The sequence below is a fragment of the Lutjanus erythropterus genome, chromosome 19, assembly GCF_056507025.1.
Source record: "Lutjanus erythropterus isolate fLutEry1 chromosome 19, fLutEry1.hap2, whole genome shotgun sequence".
NCBI lineage: Eukaryota > Metazoa > Chordata > Actinopteri > Lutjaniformes > Lutjanidae > Lutjanus > Lutjanus erythropterus.
The window spans coordinates 21,535,739-21,558,324 of NC_139335.1; the positions used below are offsets into that span (position 1 = coordinate 21,535,739).

The following is a 22,586-nucleotide window of genomic DNA, read 5'->3' on the forward strand; positions in this document are numbered from 1 at the left end:
TCCATGAACAAATTCTACCTCCTAAAACACATCTTAAAAATAGTTTTTTACTATATACAGCAGCGGCTGTTGAATGTGTCTCATGTCGTTCTGGTGGCAAGAGTGTCAAACTGAGCATGTGCGTTTCTGATTGGAGTAATAATAATTCCCGCAACTGTCCCCAGTCCACCCAACATTAAAGGGACAGTTCACGCTAAAAATCAAAAATACCTATTTTTACCCTGGCCTGTAGAGCTATTTATCCATCTAAATAGTTTTGATGTGAGTTGCAGAGGTTTGGAGATATTGGTTGTAGAGATGTCTGCCTTCTCTCCAATACAACAGAACTAGATGTCAGAAGTCCTGTGTTGCTCCAAGCACCAATAAATAAATAAATAAAAATAAATACTTAACATAATTCACAGACCTTGTGAGCAGTTTCATGTAAGAATCTTTTTGCTGTGGGTTTATCTAGTTCATATATAAAGCAGTATTTACAGTATATTAAGGGAGTGACCGCCTCCTGCGGTGGAGCAGCCAGTCCAGTAGGTGGCAGCACAGTGTTTATGAACATGATACCACAGACTAAGAACAACAGGAAACGCTGCAGTGACAGCAGTCATGGCGTCCACGGCGGCCACTCGAGCTGCGGCCGGTGCTGCTAAAGTGGTTAAACCGATTTTTAGCCGGGACCTGGACGAAGCTAAGCGCAGGGTCCGAGAGCTGTACCGAGCCTGGTACCGAGAGGTGCCGAACACAGGTATGTTAGTCCGCTGTGTCCGGCGAGAAGTGCTTTAAAAGCAGCGCAGGCGTCAAGGTCGTGTCTATGTGGAGGTTCAACATAATGACTAACATCAGCTGCTAGCAAACATTTACCTAACAATAGCATAATTAATTTTAAGGACGCCGTTTGACGTCATTTAAATTGATGATAACAAAACCATAAGCTGCAAGTGTTCATATCTTTGTATAAGGTTTGTGTCCAATAATCTTTCCCGCTTCTAGTAAGGTAGCAACTGTTAAATACTGATACTGGTTTTAAGTTAATGATGCATTCCTCCATGGTAATCAATGCTTCTGTGGATTCCTACTTTTGGACTGTCCATCCAGTTTTAGATAATGATGCCAGAACTGCTACAGTCAGTCAGCTGGTTTTCAACTGTTAAATTAATTGCCAGTTATTTTGATAGCTGTTTTTTGTTTGTTTGTTTGTTTGTTTTATATAAAAATTCTCTTATTACAGCTTCTCAAATGTGAATATTTTCTGGTTTATTTACTCCTCCTTGACAGTAAACTGAGTATCTTTGGGTTGTTGACAAAATGTCACTGTAGGCTCTGGGAAACACCGATCACCTTTGATTGGCAATGAATTGAATGAATGAATTGACAATGAAAATAGTCATTAATCATTGCAGTCCTAAAGAGGATTGTATGAAATGTGTCATGTTTTCTAGTCTGGTCATCTTATATGATGTTTGTTTATTCAATACCGGTTAATACATGAGGTACACTAATGGGCTGGTTTACATTGTTCTGTTAGGCTGCAGACTGTTTGCCTTATTGGTCCTATAATAACTTAGGATGAGGCAGGAGATATTTTTAAATTCTCAACATATCCCATGATCCCAGAAATGGATCAGTGCTGTTTTTTGTGGGTATTGTTGACAGTAGAAACGTTTAGAATAACACCAGCCATGTTCTTCAAAATAAAAACAAATTAAATAATAATAATTTCAAAATTAGTTCCTGGATGAAGTTGGTGTGGTGAAAACGTAATGACTTTTTGTTTGTACCTGTTTCTCTACAGTGGCAATGTTTCAGCTGGACATCACAACACGTCAGGGAAGAGACAAAGTGAGGGAGATGTTCGACAAAAACAAGCATGTCACTGACCCCCGTGTGATTGACATGCTGGTCATTAAGGTAAAAACAACCTTTAACTGATCTGTGATGCATCATCCGTGATCACTTTAATTTTGTAACAGACCCTTTTCACGGCAGCCATATTGTTATAATATAGTATGGTAAAACAAGTGTAATCAATGATACTAATTAAGGTTACATTCCATTTTGTGTAGCAGAGCCTTTTTAATGTACCAATTTGCAAGCACAAGCACACTGACTCTGTTTGACCTGAATGGAATGGAACCAAAGGTAATTAGGTTCTTGGAGATGTGGGCTATTATGTAGAGGAAGATCATACTGTGTCTTTCAGAGTGTTTTCAAATATTTTCCATTTGTTTGCCATCGACTCTCCAGGGGAAAATGGAACTCCAGGAAACGATCCACGTCTGGAAGCAGAAGACCCACATGATGCGCTATTTCCACGAGACCGAGGAACCTCGTCCCACTGACTTCCTGTCCAAATTCTATCGCGGTCATGACCCGTGAACTGTGCAGCTGTCTGCTGATCTCTGACCCCTCTTTGCTTGTGTCCAGTGTGACAGATGTTCCCCTTTACTGTAAATACACACTTAAAACTCACATACCTATGTTTGTGTCTTCATTCAGAATCAAAGTTTTTTGTTGTGTGTATATGCAGGGATTTTTCAGTTACCCATTAGGATTATTCTGTGATTGGTGATTCCTTGTGTCTTCAACAAAGTTTATGTCCTCATAGTTTTAGTCAAGTATCTACAATATATGCAGGGAAAAAAGAAAGAAATATTGCACTTTTTTATGACTAATTTTGTGACCTCTGTTTTGAATGAACAAATGCCACCACCATGCACTTGAGCATGTGCTGCAGTTTTAAGTCGTTATTCCCTTTATTAAGACTTGAAGTAGTGCATGCAAATACAGTACGATACGATCAGCCTGAGACAGCCCTATCATCGTCGACAACAGCAAAAACCCTAAATCCAGTGCAGACAGAGGCGACTCGAACAACACAGCAGAGCGAACACCAGGAAGGCATTTATGTGCTCAGGGGTTCATAGACTCATCCCAGCAGTAGTGACAACACAAGATAACCTGTGGAGGAAAAAAAGTTTGAGTGTGAGTGTTGATTTATTTCTCTTATTTCATGTATTTACCCTTTTCCCCTAATACATACTATCTTACAATCTAAATAAAATGACTAAAATGTGCAAAAACAAGCAACAGCAGCAACAAGTAAAAACAAAAAAATGTACAGCTGCAAATATAATTTTGTAAAATAAAAATACTACTACTACCATGACTACTACTACTACTAATAATAATGATTCAAAGATAATTATGTCAAAATTATGATAGCATCTCAAAATAATGAGTTAGTGTTTCAAAAATAATGAAAAACCTTCTCTAAATAATAACTTGCACCTTACCAAGTTATTTCCTCTAGATAAAAACAACAGGGTGCTCAATGCAGCACATTTCTGTTCAAATGTTTTGCTACAATTTGTCAGGGCTGAATGTGGTGCAGGCCATTAATATGATTTATTCATTCAGCTCATTATTTTGATATATACATCATCATTTTTTAAACACTGCCTCATTATTCTGAGATGCCAAGTCATTTATTTGATATACTAATTGATTATTTTGAGATAAGCAAGGCGTTGTTTTGAGATAATTTTTTAAGTTTCTCATAGACGTGCTGGATCTTTTCTTCCTCATCACACTGGCAAAAGTGAGCTTTAATAAATTTGACATGTAATGAACTGTGGTTTGAGAAAAAGTGAACTCTGACTGATTAAAGGGCTGTTACGCCTATTTTATTTATAGTGGTTGGGGATGCACGTTTCTTATGCAGAATCAGTATACTGATGGGGGGCACCTATGTCTCCATATCTGCACCTCAAGAGCAGCACATGCACATACTGTGTGTGTGTGTGTGTGTGTGTGTGTTTGTCTACTTTGCCAGACTGACACAGTCCACTGTGCTGATACCTGACGGACAGGAAGCCTACATTCTCCTCAGTCATCGTCGTCGTCGTCCTCCGGCACGAAGATGTCGTGCTCCTCCAGCAGCGCAGCAAAGTTCTTGCTGATCAGAGTCCCCACATACAAGAAGGGCACCACTACCAGAGCGATCCGGAAAAGGCCGAAGGGGGTCTGCTTCCCCCGGCGTCACACAGCCCACCATAGAAACAACTAAGTTAGTTCATGTCAAGCGGCTGGTCTCACACACACACCGCACCGAGCCTTCACAGCAGCACTCACCTTCTTGGGTTTGGGCAGAATGGCGCCGGACGAAGTGCACACGGCGGTCCGGACCGCTGTCACGGTCCTCCCCGGCCCCGTGGAGGGGGTACAACGGGAGGCGCGAGTGTTTTTGAGGACCGACAGCCGGGCCAGGCGACCGAGAGCCGACGCCATGTTCGCAGCGCTTGTTTTTTGACGCTGCGGCAATGCGGAAAACGACTTGGCTAAGTTTGGATGTGGAGCTTCAACAGCGCCACCATGTGCCACCAACACACGTGACACCTCCTTATCCAATAATAATGAGGTACCACTTCACAATAACACCACCTTTATAAATGGGTTATAATTAAGTTGTAAACACATCGATGTGGGATCACTATTTGGCAAGATCTAGTTACTGCTTATTACTACTAAATCTAACTAACATTTGGAGCTGGCAAAAGGGTGCATACTGAAAATGTCAAGGAAGGCAATATTGCCAAACCATCAGTGTATGAATATTGTAATTAAATATGTTAATTAGATATTCCAAATAAAACTTTTTAACCATTAAGTTTTATGGTGACGGTGGTTAAATGCTAGTAACTAACAACAGCTTAATTTATAACGAAAATAATCATTAATCATTAGCTGCAGCCCCAATTTCTACATATCTTGGTTTATTTACACGTATTTATTTACATATGCTCATGGCATTTTTTTGTCCTTCATAGTTGTCTGCACAATTTCTATGAATCCAGTACTCGAGATAAAGACAAAAACACTAAAACAAACGACACACGATACATGATGCAGTAACAATTGTTTTCATTCTTCTGCTTGTGATATGTAAAGTTATCAGCGCGTAATCATAATCAGCAGCCACATATTAAGAGAAAAAAACTAATTATATAACAATAAAAAATCTGACAACATAAATCAACAAATCAAAATGTTAGAGCAAATCAATAAATACTGTACAGCATTTAATATTTACAGACTCCCTACACTACTGAACTTGGTGATGAGCAGAAAGAACACTATTAGTGGCTTCATGATAAAAAAAAAAATGCATGTGACGGCTGGGGGATGACACCACATGAATATACTGGCCTTGGAAGAGCTATATGAGTGAGGCATACTGTAAACACATGTACATGCTCTTTCATCAGCATTGTCCTACTTCACTGTCAGTAATAAAATACAGTTTAAAGTTGTTCTTCGGCCATCAAGTCAAAACAATCGTAAACACTCTATAAAATATTTAAGACTCCCCCAAAGGTAAGTTAAATAATTTAAATAAGCATTTTCATCGTACATAACATAATAAAAACCAAAAGATACAGGCAAAATCCCTACCTATAAATAATATTTTTACAGAAAAATCTCTTTCTCAAGTACCAGAAATTAAATTCATACTTAGTGTACCAAACAAATGTCTCATCAGTCTCCATAGTGCAGAACTGTCCACAACTTCTGTCCCTTTCATCCTTGCGTGAATCCGTTTAGTGGTATTGCTTCCTGTAACATGGAGCGTGGTAGCAGTGGTGGTTTATCTCTGAAAAAAAAGAAGAATGTAATCAATCAATCAGACCCACGGGACACATTACTGAATGTAAGCCTCAAGTAAATATGGCTGACTCGATCTCCTCACCTGGTGCTTAAAGGACAAACGCCGGAAGAACTTGTTGATCTCAAACGTGCCAGGTTTAACGGGCTCCCCGGTCTTGTTGCTCTCTCCTAGTCTGACAATTTGTGCTTTGGTGATAGCCGCTCTGAGGCTCATGCTCTTGACTATCCGAGCGCCAGGCTCCGAATCAGGCGTAGGTCGGGAGGATACGGTGATGTAGGTGGCGTCTTTCTGGCGCTCCAGATAACTCACTGTCAGAGACCAAGTAGGATGAAATAGGAGTTAAAACATTGGTATTACTCCTTCATGTGTGTCACTGTCTAATTACTATGTTGGCGTATTTTTCTCATCTAGTCTAGACTTTTCAAGACAGCTTGGCAGTCACTCGTAAATAGCGAATGATAAAGTTTTACCTGCAGACGTGACTGTGGTGTCTGTGGTGCTGGTGAGCTCCAGAAGGATTGTGGGATATGCAGGGTGCAACAGGAAAAGTTTTCTTATGAGCGGCTCTGCTGCAGCAACACCTGGTGCCACCTAAACAGACAGTATGAGCAGTTTTTTATTTACAAGAGTTGAGTACTTCATTAATATGGAATTGCATTTTAATCCATTTTTTTCAGGATTTATTTCATAGCCATTTTTATTTATTTGTTTGTTAGTTTAATATTGAAGAAAATGGCATTCTCTACATTAATGCCTCACTGCCAAACTCAACGACAATCATATATAAAAAGCTGTGCACATAATTTATACTCAGCAGGCTCTTTCTGTTCTATATATTGTTTTTCTATTAACAGACCTTGACTAATTTGCCTAAAAAATGTTCTCATCCTCTACAGCAGACTCACAGTTGTCTTGGGAACGTTCTTTTGTGCTTTGATTGGTTCGCTGGCCCAGAAGAGGAAAGCTGATTGGCCAGTTGAGGTGGAGATTGCTGAAGTTTCCAAATAAAGGTAAGGACACACAAACTCTGCCGTCCAGAGAAGATGTCCATTTGCCCCATCGACAACCTGTGCCTGAGAGACAGAAAACAGGAGAAAAATGACACAATTTAAGGAAACACAGAAGTGAGTTAAAGATATATTTCATATTAAAGACTCAAACTCTTGTGATTTGTCTGTCACAACTCAGTACTGACAAACATAAAAAGAGAAGTTTAACTCATATTTGTGTAGCATGCAAGCCCTAGCATTAATTTGTATGAAAGGACTGGTTGTTTACCTGCATGATACCATTTGCTGAATGCCGAATGAAAAGATCAGGGACTCCATCATCATTGAAGTGTCCTGGGGCTGGTTGGCTGCAACAGGCAAAGAAACATTTTAGGAAAATGTCACACTGATTCTCTGAATTTCGTCTCGTCATAAGAGTAATATAACTGATGGCAGTAACAGATGTGTAGTCAGTAATAACACCATGAAATGCAGGTCTTTACCTGTTGATGGGAGCCGAGTTAAAAGTCCATTCTTTATGTATGTCTTTCTGCCTGAGCACTGACAGTTTGCTGGAGCCATACACCAGCACCCAGTCACTTTTGGAGGCATTGACGTTAGAAGCAGTGTCCAGCCTGTTGTGGTTGTTGCCAAAACCAGCCACAAGAGGGAGCAGGAAATCCATGGGCTCAGATCCCCTAAAAACAAGAGAACAACAGTGAGATTTTGACTTGTATCATTGTAAAATGTCTAATAAACCAGTAGTGAACTGCTCATTAAAGGAAATTGAAGACAATGTTCCCCAAGTAATTCCCAGTTATTAAAGCAAAGGAATCTTCTAACTGAAGCCAAGTCAGTTTGTAAAACAAGTCACAGTGAAACTTGGGTGACATGAGTGACGAGCAACTAACCTTCAAGGTCCACGTGGCCTTGATTGTTCGGTCACTCAATTTGACTCATGCAACATCAGGAAGATCAGACATGATCTGTCTGAACATGCAGCACAACAACTGGTAAAGGCTCTTGTAATATCACACACACTGACTACTGGTACTCCTTGCTGGCAGGCCTCCCTGTATGTACGTTCAATCCTCTTTAGATGATCCAGAATGCAGCGGCATGTCTGGTCTTCCACCACACCAAAACAGCATGTCACCCTTTTGTTCAGATCGCTCCACTGGCTTCGACCCAGGCGACTGCCTACAAAACACCACCAAAACAGTTCCCCGCCTACCTGAACTATCTTTAGGTCTACGCTCCCTCCTCTCACTATGATCTGCCAATGAAAGGTGCCTGAGACAACCACCCCAACAGGGCCTTAAGTTGCTAGCTGCACCCTTCACTTTTGTAGCTAGTATAATGAGCTACTCTGCTTGATCTGCAGAGTCCCTCTCAGTTTTTAAGAAAAGACTGAACACCCAGCCCTTTCATGAACACCTCTGCACTTGATAGACTGGAAAAAAAAATCGGATGCACCCTTTGCATTCTGTGCATTGCCTCCTGCACTGCCTGTAAGCACCTACATCATATCAGACTCAAACTTTGCTTTATGGCACTTACTTGTGGTATTCTCTCCTGACTAGATCGTTGCTTGTGTTGTATTAGCTCTCAGATGTACACCGCTTGGATAAAAGTGTCTGCTAAGTGAAATTGTGAATTGTACCATCCCACACATAACCATTGCTGCTCTAATGCAGCCATCAAATTGTAAAAAGGCTTCATTTAAATTCTTGACTCTCGAGATTTCAATAGCATTTGGATCTGGTAGCGTTTGAATTTGAAATAATAAATATTTAGGCTGTAAAAAATACTGTGGCTACAGCAAACTCTGTGGCTATAGCCCAACAGCCAGACCCTAAACCATAACACATGCAATGCAGTGAAACCAAGATCACTGGTGATAACATACTATATTTGTAGATTGACAGCATGGCAGCTTACATTGAAGTTGATACTATGCCTATACAAATCAGCTACCTATCACCTGGTAGTGTGACTCCTAAGTCTAGTAACACCATTCCCTCTCCTCACTTTTTTTTCCTTTCAGATCTATGTAAACTGATCTCACTCATAGCTTCTCTGGAATCCTAAAAACAGACGTGCTTTGCCGCCACGGAGAGCTTTTAATTCCTGAATTCATTGACTAAAACATGCTTACAAAACTGTAGGTGTTTTAATGATTTCGTACTTTTTTTTTGGACAACATGGTATAAATATTGTCATGATTTAAGGATATTTCTATTATTTAAGATGATCTAAGATGCTTCTTGTTTGAATCTACGAGATCAAGACACTGAAAACTACAGCAATACAATATCACAATACTGCAATATGTTTAAAGTTTTAAAGTGCAGATATCAAAAATATTAAAATATAAAATGATGTTTAAGATTGAATTAGGATCTACACGTCTAACATTTTCACTGAGATGTACCTGTAAATGTGTATGAAGGAGGAGGAACTGTTTTTCTTGAGTCCCTCCCAGGCTGTGTCGTTCCTTTGGACTGCCTGAGTCATGGGCATTTTGCCAGTGGCACGAAAGTAGATATCACGCAGAGAGATGGCCTTGACATTACCTGATGGAAAAGACACAAAGTCTTGTAAAACTGCAGTTAAAATAGTATGTATAATATAAATTAACTTAACTTAAACTATTTCAGCTAAACATATGCCAATGGCCTGATCACACAAGGTGACTCTTGAGTCTTCTTCAGAGTGATGTTTATTCCTTTACCTAGTCCAAACAGGATGTAATAAGCTCCTTGTTGTGTCTCATGCAGCAAAGGACCCATCAACTTTCCTGAAGTGAGGTTGAAAAGCACAGGATGTTCGAGCTTCGTCCCCGTCAGCCCAGAGATCAAGGTCATGGAGAGATACTGTACAACGAACACAGCAGAATGAGGGCTGAATGCAAAAGCCTGGAAACATGACCTTTTCGGCTCACAATGTCATCAGTCCCACCCCTTTTAAATTCTGTGCTCCAATTGCAGTTGAACAAGCTTGGTAGCTCAGTCAACTTTCTCTTCTCTTGTTTCCTGTGCTTAGATATGTTATGTGTTTGGCCTGTCTCCTTTACTAATCGATCCCAGCTGACAGTGTGAGCCTCTGTGAAAGAGGAGCAAAAATCATGCAACCCTACTTAAAAGCCCCACTCAGTGTTTTTCCCAAAGTATAGTCACATTGCAGTGTAACTTATATGTAGAACACCTACATAACTTGTATGTATGTGTATAGGATAGAACAAAGGGAGGTGGCTGTCACAGGTATACCTCTGCATCTGCAGGCAGGGTAGCTATCAGCAGATCTGGTACTGAGTCTCCCTGGAGGTCTGGAAGTAACACTGCCTGGGATACGATGTTTTGAAGCTGGAACACCCACAGGTTCTTCCCTGAGGAGTGACGGAAATCTCTTTGACACAGTTTTTAACCGTTTGAATGCTACATGTGAATTGCTAATGTTAACTTTGCTTATTTGCATATGAGCAGAACCTTCAGAGTAACCAGACGACAAACTGAGACAGTATCAGAACAGATACAAACATTTTGTGCACATAATTATTCATTATTAGATACTGTGATCTGCACAGGAGACAGACAGACTGACAGAAACCTATACAGCTTGAATACCTGTGGAGCCATTTACTGCCATGACAATGGATTTTCCAATGAGGAGGACAACAGGTGATGGCTGGGTGCTGTACTGCAAACCACACTGGATGTACATCACAGACTCACGCATGACTTTCCTCCAGAGCACCTGACCGCTGAGTGCAGACAGGGCCACTGCACTATAGACTGTGTTGAAAATAGGACATGATAAACCAGTAAAAAAGAGGAAAACACACAGCATTTACAAAAAATCAGAAAGAATGAAGAGAATGGGATATTAAAAGTTACACAGTTTTTTAATGAATTGTCTGAACTGAGGATTAATTGGCCATGCCTTTTCAAAGAATATCTCACATACTTTTATTCCCTTGTGTGGGATGGGTGTCATTAGACTGTTCTGTAACTCCCAGAAGCACATCCTCCACTGAGTCACCATCAAGATCCCACAATGCCAGTGCACGTGGAGTGACACCTAGACAGAGAAAACAATACAAAAATCAACACCACCCACCAGTAGTAGGGCTGTTTCTTAAATGACTGAAGGATTAAAGCGTCCTGCTGACCTACATTTTCAAACAGCAGTGAGGGAAAAAATGTGTGAATTTTACAAAGCAGAAGAGTAATTAAAACGTTAATGATTACATTTCTTGGCTGAGATGTCTACAATTGTTTTCTAAAATACTCCTAAAAAATATGTTATGTGCTCATTACAGATACAATCCTGTTGAGTTTGTATTTACAATACTTTCACAGTGCATGCTCAAACAGAACATGAGGTGGGTGGAGCAAGGCTCACAATCCTGTATAATTACAGCTGACTAATTAATGGGTGGGCCAGTGTTGTCTAGCCACAAAGACTCCTCAGAAAGTCTTGGTAAAGTGGGCACTATCAGTGGTGTATATTACGGTGTCAATCAGGTGTCATCATAGTTTTAGGACAGTTAACAAACACACCTTTAATATCACAACAAAATCTGGTGTAATTCTTTTTTATTTAAAGGACCAGTATGTAGGATTTAGTGGTGTCTAGTGGTGAGTTTGCAGATTGCTAACACATCATCTCACCCTCCCCTTCCAAGTGTGTAGGAGAATCTACGGTGGCTGCAAAACATGGAATAAAACCCTGTAAATCCAACACACTAGCGCTTTAAGTGCAATGTATCAAACTTTGACATTATTCTTTTTACCTCCCACGTCTCCCAGCGCTCTCTCCCATTGCAGCTTCTTTTCCAGTTCTCCCTTCTGGCACGGAATCAGAAATGCACACAGCAGCACGAGCAAAGTAGCACAGACCAGAGGCACCAGAAAAAACGCACTTCGGACAGCATTCTTCATCCTCATCCTCTTTTCTTCTGCATCTGTACTATGAACCCCTATCCCAGCACCCCCCAATGACCCAGGGCCCCCTCTGTCCTCTCCGGTCCTGTCCCTGCCCGAGTCCCTGTGGCTCCAGTACTGCATGCCTTTCATGTCGTCCCTGTCCGGCCTGGATTTGCTGGGGAGTCGTTCCCTCCATTCATCCTCCTCTTCCTCCTCGTCCTCCTGCACCTCGTCTCCGCCCCCCACAAGTCTTCCAGATCTGCCACCACGCAGCTTCGAGGAACCTGTGCTGAGGCAGCTGTCTCTGCCGAGGCCGTTTCGGGGGTAGTTGAGCACGAGGTCATCCTCTTCGCTCTCATCCTCGCTGTCTGCTTGGGTGAGAGGGTCGTACTCACCGAGGTCTGAGCCCTTCTTCCCTGCAGAGACACAGAGGCTATTGGTGAGGATCAATTATCCAGTGTAGTCACTTAGCCAAAGTATGGGTGGTGCTCTGCTGATATATTATTGATACACAATGACTAATAGATTGTCTTGCAGTACTGATGCATAACAGATATGCCCTTCCTTTTATTTGGGGTATTTTGCAAAATTTATTTCCTCTGAATAGAATCTTAATATCCAATAAAGAATTTTATGTAAGTAGTGTTCCTCAGTGTTCAAACATTTCTCTCACAAAGAACTGTTAATGTATTTAAAGCAATGAATTAATATTTTACATGTCTATCTTAATCTGTTTTTTGGCACAGAAAACTATACACAGGACAATATGCTGTGCGTACTGTAGTTTACTTTATTACATAAGGGAAAAAATAAGAATGAAGTTAGTGTTCTTGTAATCTCATTTGTAACATATGTATACTACTGCTACTAATAATTCTAATAATAGATCTTAATGGTGATTGCATAAAGGTTTGATGTTTAAAAACGTAATAAATATTGTTGCCTGCTCAAAATTGTACATATCTCAAAAATATAAAAAAAAAACCCCTAATATTACAAAAAATACTATTACAATAATACAAGTACTAATGTACATCACTGATTGTTTCATTTGTAACGTTACAGCATTAAGGCTAAAGTACAGTATTTTTCTTGGGGTCATATGTAATATTTGTTTGTTTACTCTCCGGTAAGGTTGTGTTAGCTAACAGCTAGCTAATGAGCAGAAGACAGCAGATACGCTGACAGAAATGTGTCAGTATGTTGCTCTACATACACAAAAAACCCTAATTGTCTTTAATTACCTGCTTTACAAAACGTGTTTATTAACCTGGGATGATATGGACAGATGCTAACTCTGTGTGACACACCAGCGCATCTAATGAATCAACTGCATCATGAGGCGCACATTAGCAGGAGAGGACCCTCACACACCACCTCGTCTTGTCCTCACTCATGGTGTTTTCACTCATTTTTCCGCCGAACGCCTTCTTTGTTTATTTCTCTCTATTGAAATAGGCGAAGCGCATCTTACCGGGCAGTTTGAGGGCACGGGACAGAGCTGCAGCCATTTCTCCTCTAACGGATCCGCCACACAGCGACGTGAGGTAGCGGTGATGAACAGCTCGCGGGCACCAATCCAGCAGGTTGGATCTGCGCCTGCCCAACTGGACTATGGGACTTGGAGTTTCTATTGGAGTTCTTTCAGTTAGGTTTAATTTCACTTCGTTTCATGCAGTGCAATATCAGTATGTCACTCAGGTGTACTATCATTACAACTGTGCTCCTATTTTATATATCTCATTGTCTATAGTGTTTCTATTTTATACCCTCCAATTTATATTGCTTGGTCACTTATTACTATTGTATAAATACTAATAAAGGAATATCTTACTTTATGTTATTAGTAGAAGATTACATCAGAATTGGCTTTCTGAAGTTCAACCCGTGCACCTTTTCGCACTGATGAAATTATTTGTCTTTTATTAGTGTATATTCTGCAGCATATATGTGTCTTTCAGTGTACTGTATTTTTGAAGCTGCGTTTCATGGTACTATCATTGCAGAAAGAACGTTTCTGTTTGATATGACTTAAAAATATACTTGAACTGAAAAACATGAATTTTACTGCTGATTTCCCTGTTAATGTTTTTCATTTCACACATGTAGGGAGCAGGGAAGGTCCTAGTCCCGCGAGGCATCTCACAAAGTAGGTGAGTCACCTCAGCAAGCAGACCTCTGCCCTTTCAAAAATTGATCTCGTAAGTTCAACGAGGACACGGGCGTCACCCCGCGTCGTTATTTTCCTTACTCATCAGTTTAAGGCATAAATAATTGTACATCGAAAACCTGTGTAGGCACAGTGTCCAAGTGTTCTCCGTTATGGTGCCAACTATGTGTCGCTGGCAACAGATTTGTTCTTTGTATATACCAGCAGTCGTAGCACATTCAATTATATTTTGTGTTGATACAATGTACAGTGATGTTTTGGCGGTGGAAACCGATATTTGCTTGACAAAACCATAAAAATCGTTGAGAAGACTCGGCGCAAAGGCTCATGGGTAGCGAGGTATGTAGCTTATTTTCATTTCGTCAAAAGTAATCGATCGCAGATTTTTTCATTGGTTAGGGGCCAGTGATTACTCCGGTCTAAATCCATGTGGTGTCCAATCGGAATCGACACTGACTGTTAACTTGAAGGACATGATAAACAAATAATAAATTAAAACCTTTAAATGTACGTTTCTTCCCGACCGCTCAGTCGCATTCCACCTCAAACGGGCTTCCGTAGTCCTACCTAATCTTCTCCTGCGCACATGCGCTGTGAGGCAGTGTGAGAAAATGGCAGACGTCTCTTTGGATGAAGTGATACGACAGCGCGGTATTAACCTCAAGGCGCCAGCTAAACGGTATCAAATCTATCATTGCACTAATTAATCTTTGTTTATTATGGACGCAGCAACTTGTTCTAAGATTTTTGAAGGCATAACGAGAATTGAGAACTGTTGGCAGCTAGTTGGGTGTCGTATGCTAACGTTAGCCCAGTCAGCAGGGAGTAGCTACATCGTAAACGCTCGGCTAAATAGCAGATAATAGCTATAGGCCTTTACGTATCAAGATGTTCATCGCTGAATTAGGAAAATAAGGAATAATTATTTTTAAAATAACCTATTGTGTGACCAAACTAATACATAGTTTCGATAACGCAGAAACTCGAAAAGCTGAGACCAGTTTGCTGGTTTTGTATCTTTACTTGTCAGACTTAGCTAGCTAGCTAGCAAATATTTATGTTTACAGTAAAACAGATTTTTGTTGCCACATATTGAACAGAGTTGATTGCTAAAAGCACTGAGTGAAATTATGGTGGTGGCTTGACCAAATTCATGTTTAAAACTAACTTCCTTGACCTTCTTTCAGTGTGTGAGAAAGTATTTTACTGCACAATGAGTACAGTTAGCCCAGCACAACAGTCATTGAATACATTTCCCATGTGCTGTGTGAAAAAATAAAATCTAGAAATAATTAGTAAGATAATCAGGTTAACTATGCTATTAAGCAGCCTTTATGTAACACTTCTGTGACTTTTTAGGAACTTAAAATATGGAATGGAGCACTGTCTACAGCAGTCATTCCCAAACACTGGGTTGGGACCCACAGGTGGGTCACAGGAGATTTCATTTGGGTCACTAAATAAATATAAGACTATGGAAGAAATTTATTAGTATTTTAATTATAGAATTGTAATTTAGTAGTCTAAAGTATTCTATATCGTTTTCCTAATGAGATGAAATAAAAACAGTGAGATATCTTATTAACACAGCCTAAATGCTTTTATTTCTCATTTATTAAGTATTTAACGTGTGTATGTTTGGAACAACATGCATCAAGATTAGGACAGAAAATAATGATTATTTTTTATTGCTGATCAGTCTGTCCATTATATTCATTCCTCTGTTGTCACAGGGCGTAGTTAAACTGCAGATCAATGTGGCGGTTCTGACGAGCCTCTGCCCAGTTCTTGCTGTGTGCTGCGGCCTTGTGGACCTTGTAGTCGGTCTATAAAATGGTGAAAAATATCGATCAGTGTTTCAGAAAAGTCCAAGATGGCATGCTCAAATGTCTTGTTTTGTCCACAACTCAAAAATATTCAGTTTACCATCAGAGAGGAGAAAAGAAACCAGAAAATATGAAGCTGGAATTTGATAAATTAGACTTTTTTAATTAAAAAATTACTCAACCTGATTACTTGACTATGAAAATAAATGGTGTTTAATTTAGTAATTGATTAATCATTGCAATGCTAGTGAGGATAATAAGGTGATGAGGAAATGAAAGAAGAAAAATGGTCAGGACATTCATTTATGCGCAAATTAAGGCTTACCAAGATTTGGAAACACTGGTTTACAGAATTGTAAATGATGTTGTTGTTTTGGTACCACTGAGGAATTTAAAGAACCATGTTTTTTCTTTCTTCCAGTCCCATGTTTGGACGAGGTGCAGGAGGGATTGGCAAGAGTTTTGATGCCCGGCAGAAGATTGGGGCTAATGATGTCAGACAGCGGCTTGGAGGAGGAGCAGGTAATGGCCACTATTATTGCTTAGACCAGTGGGTTTCATACTATTTCTGCCCAAGGCACACCAAAGGGCAAGCCCAAATTTCAAGGCATACCTGTATTCATATCCATGCAAAATATCAACCTGTCCAATGGAAGAAACACATAGAAGCAGTGTTCCCAAAGTGCGGGTGGGAATAAAATAATGTGACAGTTACTCAGGGTCTTTGATGTGTTACACCACCACCATCCGGCAACTGCACAAATGGTAATAATTGGGGTTCACTTTGATGGAGGATTTTAAAAAGGCCTTTTATTTAAGGTATAGTATTTACCTCTGTATTGGGAAATGAGTGCATAGGAAGTACTGAAAGCAAATTAAAATTTCATGCATAGTGATTTTTAGAGTGGAATATTGCAATAATAATGTATAGTTGTCACAAAATCTCAAGGCACACCTGAACTTGCCTCATGGCACACTAGCATGTCTTGGCATGCTGTTTAAGACCCCTGGCCTAGTCAAATAAAAATGCTAGATCACTTGTGTCTTATATTTAATGAAAAGCAACTGATCAGAGGTTGTTATGTTGTTGGGATTAGTACTAAATTCAACTTCAATCTCCTCTCAGGGTTTCAAGTGAAAGATGCCAGAGACAAGCTGGGTCAAAAAGATGCTCGCTTCAAAATCCGTGGAAGGGGAGGAGCAGGAGGAGTGCAGGATGCTCGTCAGATGATCAACTCACGTAAACAGGGGCAGAATCAGTTCAGTGTCCCAGCACAGAACACGCAAATGGCAGCAGTAACACACCAACTACAAAGCCAGACACTTGTGCCACAGATACAGATACACACTAATAACAATCTTGCTGGTGTAAACACAAGGCAGTTTACCCCTAATGTACAAGGACTGAGTGTGAGGGGCGGTGCAACGCCACAGCTGAGCAATAATAAGAGAATGATGGATGCTCGTGATAGGCTGAGCCTCAAGAGGAGCATTGGAGGGACACCGACACAAGCAGCTACTGCACCACCCCTAAAAATAACCAAGACCATTCAGGTGAGATTATAATATGTGTCTTTGTTCATAGAATATGAGTGGCACAGCCAACGCATATGTGTACTTGTTGAGGTGTAAGTGCACACTGACCTGCTTACTGTGCTCTAATGTTTGCTGTTTCTCTTTACAGCAACGTCCAGTAGGGATGTCAGGTGGGATACGTGCAGCTACACAGGTAGAGCTGTTTTTCCTCTTATGTTTACACATTTAAAATTGAGAGTAATTCTTGCATTGATGGAAATATTTCTCTGAAAGAGAGCACAATATTTCCCTTTGTGGAATGACTAAGATTGTAAAACTTGGTACTAAAATGGAGAATTTTGTCTCCCACAGCCCCTGTCAAATGAGCATGATGGCATCTCCAGTAAACAAATAAAGATCACTACGGCTAATAATATGCTACAGTCACGGGTAAGAGCTTCATCATGACAGCTGAGCATAGGCCTGACACGATAATTACATAATGGACTTATAAAATATCATACTCATGTCCATATATCATATGATATTGCCCTTTATGTTTACATAAGAATGTAGCCAATATCTTAGCCGGCATAATGCCAGAATAAACAGTAGGATTTTCCCTACCATTGTAAGACTTGGGCACAGCGCTTCACCTCACAGCGCCTCAGCCGAATAAGCAGATAAAACCTAGGCCAGGACTTCTGGTTGTGCTGCTTTTGTCATCTCGTCATTTGCTGTCTGAACTAAAAGTTAATTTCTGTTTGAAAGGGAGTACTTGCATGCTATGCTGTTATCATTGTATCAGTGGAATAAAAAGTCTTAAAATGACAACATTATGTATTGCAATTATTTTGGGGACATTTGCATTAAATTAAGCTTTCCATTCCTTTACTTCGTACAGTCTGGTACTGCGGGCTCCACATTCTCCATGTCAGCCCCAATCACCAAAGTGGTCAAAAATGATGCGTACACAGCTCCACGTCCTCCTGTCCCTGTGGCTCCCACCAGGCCCAACACCAACATGGCTGCAGCCAGGTCCTCAGCTGCAGCGTTACAACCAGTCTCAAGGACGCTCCAGCAAAGCGCAGCTGAAACCAGCACAACAGCTCCTACTCCCCCTCAGGTAACATGCCTACTTGCATCTGTAGCTCAGTATGCATTCTCATCCCACCTTTGTAGCCTATTTCTCTAACTTATATTATTATTCAGTGTAATTTGCACTAATTAAGTCTTTTGAGAGACACAAACCAAGTTAAGTTTGATATATATTTTAGAAAGCTAATTGATTAAAAATGCTTACACTGAGAGCTGTTTGTCTTAATAAATTATAGAGGACTTCTGATTATTTATCAAAGACGCCCATGGCTGACAATACTTTGTCTCCACTGAGTTGTCCCCAGATGATAAACTTCTGAGCAATAACATCAACTGTTCTTAACCATATTACTACACCTGTTAGTTAAGTGGAGCTAACATCACAGCTCAGCTGAGGACACCATTAATGTTTACATCCCATGCTATTACCTTTTGTAGATTCATGCTTCTTCTGTGCAGTGATACAGTTGGTGGGTGTAGTTTGGTAGGAAGAAAATAGTTCCTACATGAAGCTGCTCACAACAATGACTGTGGATTATCTCGAGCAACCGGGTCGTGATTTTTGTAAAGACGCAGACGGGTTGCGGTTGAAAGATTGCAGTGGACGATACTGTTGCTGGGTCTAAAAGGGTCTTTGTCTCAGTTCTACATATATATGAGACACATGTGAAAAACGGAACAATTCTAAGGGCCCTGTTTAGCCTATCTATAGTGTTATATCTATAGATGCTGAAATGACCCGCTGTTAGTGATTCGGTGATCTCAGCATCTCTTATCATTAAAGTAGACTGTTAAAGTCAGTACAACACACAATAAAGAAATCACCTCAAAGGTATAATGATGAGAGTAATGATTAAAAAACATATTATCAGGATAAGATATTTGGCATGTTAATATACCACCAAGCTTGCACACATTGTTTTTTAATGTCAGCCATTTTGATTGCATAAACTTGATCATATGGTGTTATATTTCTTTCTAGCCTGCTTTCAGTCCTTTGGAGGGGACAAAAATAACAGTGAACAACCTGCATCCCCGGGTCACTGAGGAAGACATAGTTGTGAGTAAATCGCACTGATTGCAGCTAACCTTTTGCTGTGTTTGATATTCAGTGATATGCTGAGTGCTGTGGTGCTATGATGACTCATTTAGTGCGTGTGTTTGTCCATGTCTTCATCTATTTGTCCACAGGAACTGTTCTGTGTATGCGGAGCCTTGAAGCGAGCACGACTGGTGAAGGTGGGTGTGGCTGAAGTGGTGTTTGTACGTAAAGAGGACGCCGTGAGCGCATACAGGAAGTACAACAACCGCTGCCTGGACGGTGAGTGCCAGTGGCAAGGACGCATACATCAAATGGCTCTCTGAGCTTTGGGCTCTGGCTTCTGTTTTGCATGCAAGTCAATGACTACAGTACTGATGACAAGTCTGCTGGTTAGGGACATCGTTGTATATATTTGTTAAACCAAAGTGTGGAAGGTTAGCCAAGTGAGATAGCTGCATCAGTCAGCATCACTAGGACGGCCATTAACCAGACGGATAGACTTTGGGCATGTCTGTATATCATCAGTTTCTTTTTGTCCCCATCAGGCGTGTTATATTTTTCCACAGATTTATCTTGCATACTACAGACCCAACAGCCATTTTTGTGCACATTTATGACTGTATGCATGCAGACCTCTCTCAGTTGTGATTCACGATTTTTGAAAAGTCCTGATATACCATTTTTGTAATGACTGCTTTGGTAGATAACTACAAAACAACTGCTAGGCTAAAAACAAGGTTTATTTCAGTTTTACGCAGCCTGTTCAGTGCAGGAATGCTGCCTTGTTATTTCTGCCTAGGAACACGCAATGGTTGTACATTTTTGTTCAAACGTAGGACTCATCCAAAAATGATAAGTACTGGGTGCGAAACGTCACATGTGGTGATACTATTAAGTGTCCTAAAGGAGCAGTTTCTAGTGTGCAGACCTATATTTGTATTTTTGGACATTTTTGTTCCACCTCTAACCTGATAGCATTTGTTGGAACAGAGTCAAAAGGTGTAAAAGGTGAGTCAGTGGAATGGTTCATGACGCTGTTGAGTTACACATTTACTGCTGTTTGTGATTGTGTTTTTTAAAAAATGTATTCAAAGGTTTTATTTTGTGGTGTGTTACATCAAAATGTTCCAAATAATATTAACATTGTTTAAATTGAGACTTGGACTGTCATGTTTATTCTTTCCTTTTAAATTTATCCAGCTAGGTGAACCCAGGACACACAGGACACAGGACATATCGTCTATGCCTCTTAAAGAAAACTGAGACTAAACTGTACAAAAAACTTAATTAAAAACTTTGCAAATATCCGCTGCTTGCATCTGACAGTTGTCTGTTGCCTGCACTCTACTGATTGCACACTTAGAGTTATCTTTTCTTCTTGTCACCTCCAGGCCAACCCATGAAGTGTAACCTTCATATTCAGGGAAATGTCATCACTTCTGATCAGCCCATTCTATTGTAAGTAAGCCTGAGAGGCTTCATTCTTTCCCTGCAAACGAATCTGTTGTTTTTACATGCACATGCTTTTGCATATTTCCTGTGAGCAGTAATTTCCCTCTAACCTGAGCAACTGAAATTCATGTTAACCATTTTTATTCCTCCATCCAGCATTCAAGTGTTTGGCAAACTGTTAAGTGGTATACTTAGCTCACTTTGATTAATCAGTTACTCAGATAACATATTTGGTGAGTGGATTGTTCAGCTTAAGCTACAGTTAGTGTTTCCAATAGATCACTCGCAAGTTTTGATTAAAGCTGACGTAATTAGGTCTAGCCTGTAAATGCCATTAGCTGTTGCTGTGTTTGTGGCTTGTACTATCCACTTGAGTCTAAGGAAGGAAAGGCTTTTTGCGCAATGATTATAATTTTTTTTCTCTCCTTGGCTCTCACAGGAGGCTAAGTGACACTCCAGGCACAGGCAGCGGTACAAAAAAAGACGGTCTGCCCTCCTCCTTGTCTCGCCCCGCTGGTCAGCGAGCCTCCTCGCAGCCCACTCCAGAAGTGGACCCCCAGACCATCCTTAAAGCTCTGTTCAAGTCCACTGCACAGTCCACCTCCACCACTGAGCCCCCCAGCTCACAGGCCACTGCCTTTCGCATCAAGATATAACTCATGTGTAGTGTGAATACACTGTCTGTTCATAAACATATAACTGCATTCTCAGTGTTGACATAGAAACTGTGTTTTTCACCTTGACAGCAGGCAGCCGGTGTTCTCTCATATGAAGCTGATTTTTACACATTTGATATAAATGACCTCTCTGAACGTGAAATTCATGGATACACAACCTCTTGTTTTTGGTTGTGTGGTATCCAAAATGTCACCTGTTTTTTCCTCAGAAGGACCAGTGGAAAGAAGTGTAATGTGATTTATTGTTTTAATCCAATGTGGTGGGGGATGCCAAATCTATGGGATGTTTTTTGTTTTTGTTTGTTTGTTTATTTTGTCTGTTCGATTTTTTTTTTTTTAGTACTCCAGTTAAATTCCACCTACCCCCAGCTACCAAAAAAGGAGATGGGGTAAAAAAGAAGACCTAAAAAAAGTAATTGACAACACCACGCAGCTCTGTCATTATTGAGAAATACATGTTTAATGTTCTGTGCATCTACATGGGTGATCAGTTATACTGTCTGTACCTCTTTTCAGGTTTTCTGGGTGTGTGCAGAACATAGGAATTAAATGGAAAATAGACCACAGAAATAACACAATACAATAGATACAGTATATGTCTGATAAGGTATTTTAATGAATTCATCCTCAGCAAATCCTGGCCACAACTGTGTCTAATTTAAACCCGAGAAGAGGTCTTCCAGCCAAAATGACTGAAAACACTTGTGTGAGTAAATCAACTATGGACAGAAACTAAAACATCATAATTTCAGTAAACCAGTTTTCAAACAGTCATGTTGATATTTTATTTTGTTTTTACCACCCTTGTTGCATCTGGACTCTTGTGTGCCCTGTTTGTGACTGGTTTTTACTTTGTTCAGTTTTGGAGCAGTGTATGTTTAATTCTTTGTAGTATACATTACACTCAATTTATTTTCAAGGACTGTAAATTACTTTCTGTTATCTGCTTTGTTGTTATGTCAGTCAAGAAGAGACTAGAGAGGTCAGAACTGTCTGTGAAATGTCGCCATTAAACATTTAGCTTTGTAGATGCTGTCTGAGACTCGTCTTTCTCACCTGACATATGATGCATTTTATTGTTGGTAATGTCATATACATACAGCATTCAGACTTTCAAAAAACATAAGACAAGTAATGAAACTTCTACTACTGAAGTGATATCACAATTTATCCAAGTGTTTGTTTTTTTTCATGTAACTTTATATATTACATATTTACAATAGATGGAAG

General features: G+C 40.1%; 4 protein-coding genes and 1 non-coding gene across 7 annotated transcripts; 2 read left to right on the forward strand and 3 right to left on the reverse strand.

Moving 5' to 3' along the window:
- The first annotated feature begins 564 nt into the window (after positions 1–564).
- Positions 565–2,463, forward strand: ndufa6 (NADH:ubiquinone oxidoreductase subunit A6). Its single transcript, XM_084744089.1, has 3 exons — positions 565–739; positions 1,787–1,902; positions 2,239–2,463. Exons 1-3 carry the CDS (start codon positions 601–603, stop codon positions 2,368–2,370), a joined length of 387 nt encoding a protein of 128 aa, XP_084600215.1. The 5' UTR covers positions 565–600; the 3' UTR covers positions 2,371–2,463.
- Positions 2,464–2,723: 260 nt separating this feature from the next.
- smdt1a (single-pass membrane protein with aspartate-rich tail 1a) lies at positions 2,724–4,338 on the reverse strand. Of its 2 annotated transcripts, none has more exons than XM_084743674.1 (3): positions 4,126–4,338; positions 3,833–4,017; positions 2,724–2,952 (listed from the first exon to the last, which is right to left on the reverse strand). In XM_084743674.1, the coding sequence occupies exons 1-2, from the start codon at positions 4,279–4,281 to the stop codon at positions 3,880–3,882; spliced, it is 294 nt and encodes a 97-aa protein (XP_084599800.1). In that variant the 5' UTR covers positions 4,282–4,338; the 3' UTR covers positions 2,724–2,952; positions 3,833–3,879. The 2 variants fall into 2 exon arrangements, with proteins under 2 accessions (XP_084599800.1, XP_084599799.1); XM_084743673.1 differs by having other exon boundaries at positions 3,853–4,017; positions 4,126–4,333.
- Positions 4,339–4,897: 559 nt separating this feature from the next.
- fam234b (family with sequence similarity 234 member B) lies at positions 4,898–13,173 on the reverse strand. Its single transcript, XM_084743676.1, has 13 exons — positions 13,051–13,173; positions 11,444–11,992; positions 10,615–10,728; positions 10,275–10,442; positions 9,918–10,036; positions 9,383–9,524; positions 9,083–9,224; positions 7,152–7,346; positions 6,938–7,016; positions 6,565–6,732; positions 6,130–6,250; positions 5,741–5,967; positions 4,898–5,644 (listed from the first exon to the last, which is right to left on the reverse strand). The coding sequence occupies exons 1-13, from the start codon at positions 13,085–13,087 to the stop codon at positions 5,639–5,641; spliced, it is 2,067 nt and encodes a 688-aa protein (XP_084599802.1). The 5' UTR covers positions 13,088–13,173; the 3' UTR covers positions 4,898–5,638.
- Positions 13,106–22,384, forward strand: poldip3 (polymerase (DNA-directed), delta interacting protein 3). Of its 2 annotated transcripts, XM_084743671.1 has the most exons (11): positions 13,106–13,223; positions 13,686–13,729; positions 15,994–16,094; positions 16,699–17,126; positions 17,257–17,301; positions 17,460–17,537; positions 17,992–18,213; positions 19,168–19,245; positions 19,377–19,506; positions 20,619–20,685; positions 21,119–22,384. In XM_084743671.1, the coding sequence occupies exons 1-11, from the start codon at positions 13,191–13,193 to the stop codon at positions 21,333–21,335; spliced, it is 1,443 nt and encodes a 480-aa protein (XP_084599797.1). In that variant the 5' UTR covers positions 13,106–13,190; the 3' UTR covers positions 21,336–22,384. The 2 variants fall into 2 exon arrangements, with proteins under 2 accessions (XP_084599797.1, XP_084599798.1); XM_084743672.1 differs by lacking the exons at positions 13,106–13,223; positions 13,686–13,729 and adding an exon at positions 14,275–14,425.
- On the reverse strand, positions 13,691–13,844 carry LOC146309777 (U12 minor spliceosomal RNA). Its single transcript, XR_014772531.1, has one exon. It is a non-coding gene; the product is annotated as a U12 minor spliceosomal RNA (small nuclear RNA).
- Positions 22,385–22,586: the final 202 nt, after the last annotated feature.

Coding starts and splice junctions, on each gene's coding strand:
- ndufa6 (XM_084744089.1), top strand. CDS start 601: ATGGCGTCCACGGCGGCCACTCGAGCTGCGGCCGGTGCTGCTAAAGTG. Junction 740..1,786: donor CCGAGAGGTGCCGAACACAG/GTATGTTAGTCC, acceptor GTTTCTCTACAG/TGGCAATGTTTCAGCTGGAC. Junction 1,903..2,238: donor TTGACATGCTGGTCATTAAG/GTAAAAACAACC, acceptor TCGACTCTCCAG/GGGAAAATGGAACTCCAGGA.
- smdt1a (XM_084743674.1), bottom strand. CDS start 4,281: ATGGCGTCGGCTCTCGGTCGCCTGGCCCGGCTGTCGGTCCTCAAAAAC. Junction 4,018..4,125: donor TTCTGCCCAAACCCAAGAAG/GTGAGTGCTGCT, acceptor CGGGGGAAGCAG/ACCCCCTTCGGCCTTTTCCG.
- fam234b (XM_084743676.1), bottom strand. CDS start 13,087: ATGGCTGCAGCTCTGTCCCGTGCCCTCAAACTGCCCG. Junction 6,251..6,564: donor AGAACGTTCCCAAGACAACT/GTGAGTCTGCTG, acceptor CTGTCTGTTTAG/GTGGCACCAGGTGTTGCTGC. Junction 5,968..6,129: donor CACCACAGTCACGTCTGCAG/GTAAAACTTTAT, acceptor GGTCTCTGACAG/TGAGTTATCTGGAGCGCCAG.
- poldip3 (XM_084743671.1), top strand. CDS start 13,191: ATGGGACTTGGAGTTTCTATTGGAGTTCTTTCA. Junction 13,730..15,993: donor CGAGGCATCTCACAAAGTAG/GTGAGTCACCTC, acceptor TCTTTCTTCCAG/TCCCATGTTTGGACGAGGTG. Junction 16,095..16,698: donor GCGGCTTGGAGGAGGAGCAG/GTAATGGCCACT, acceptor ATCTCCTCTCAG/GGTTTCAAGTGAAAGATGCC.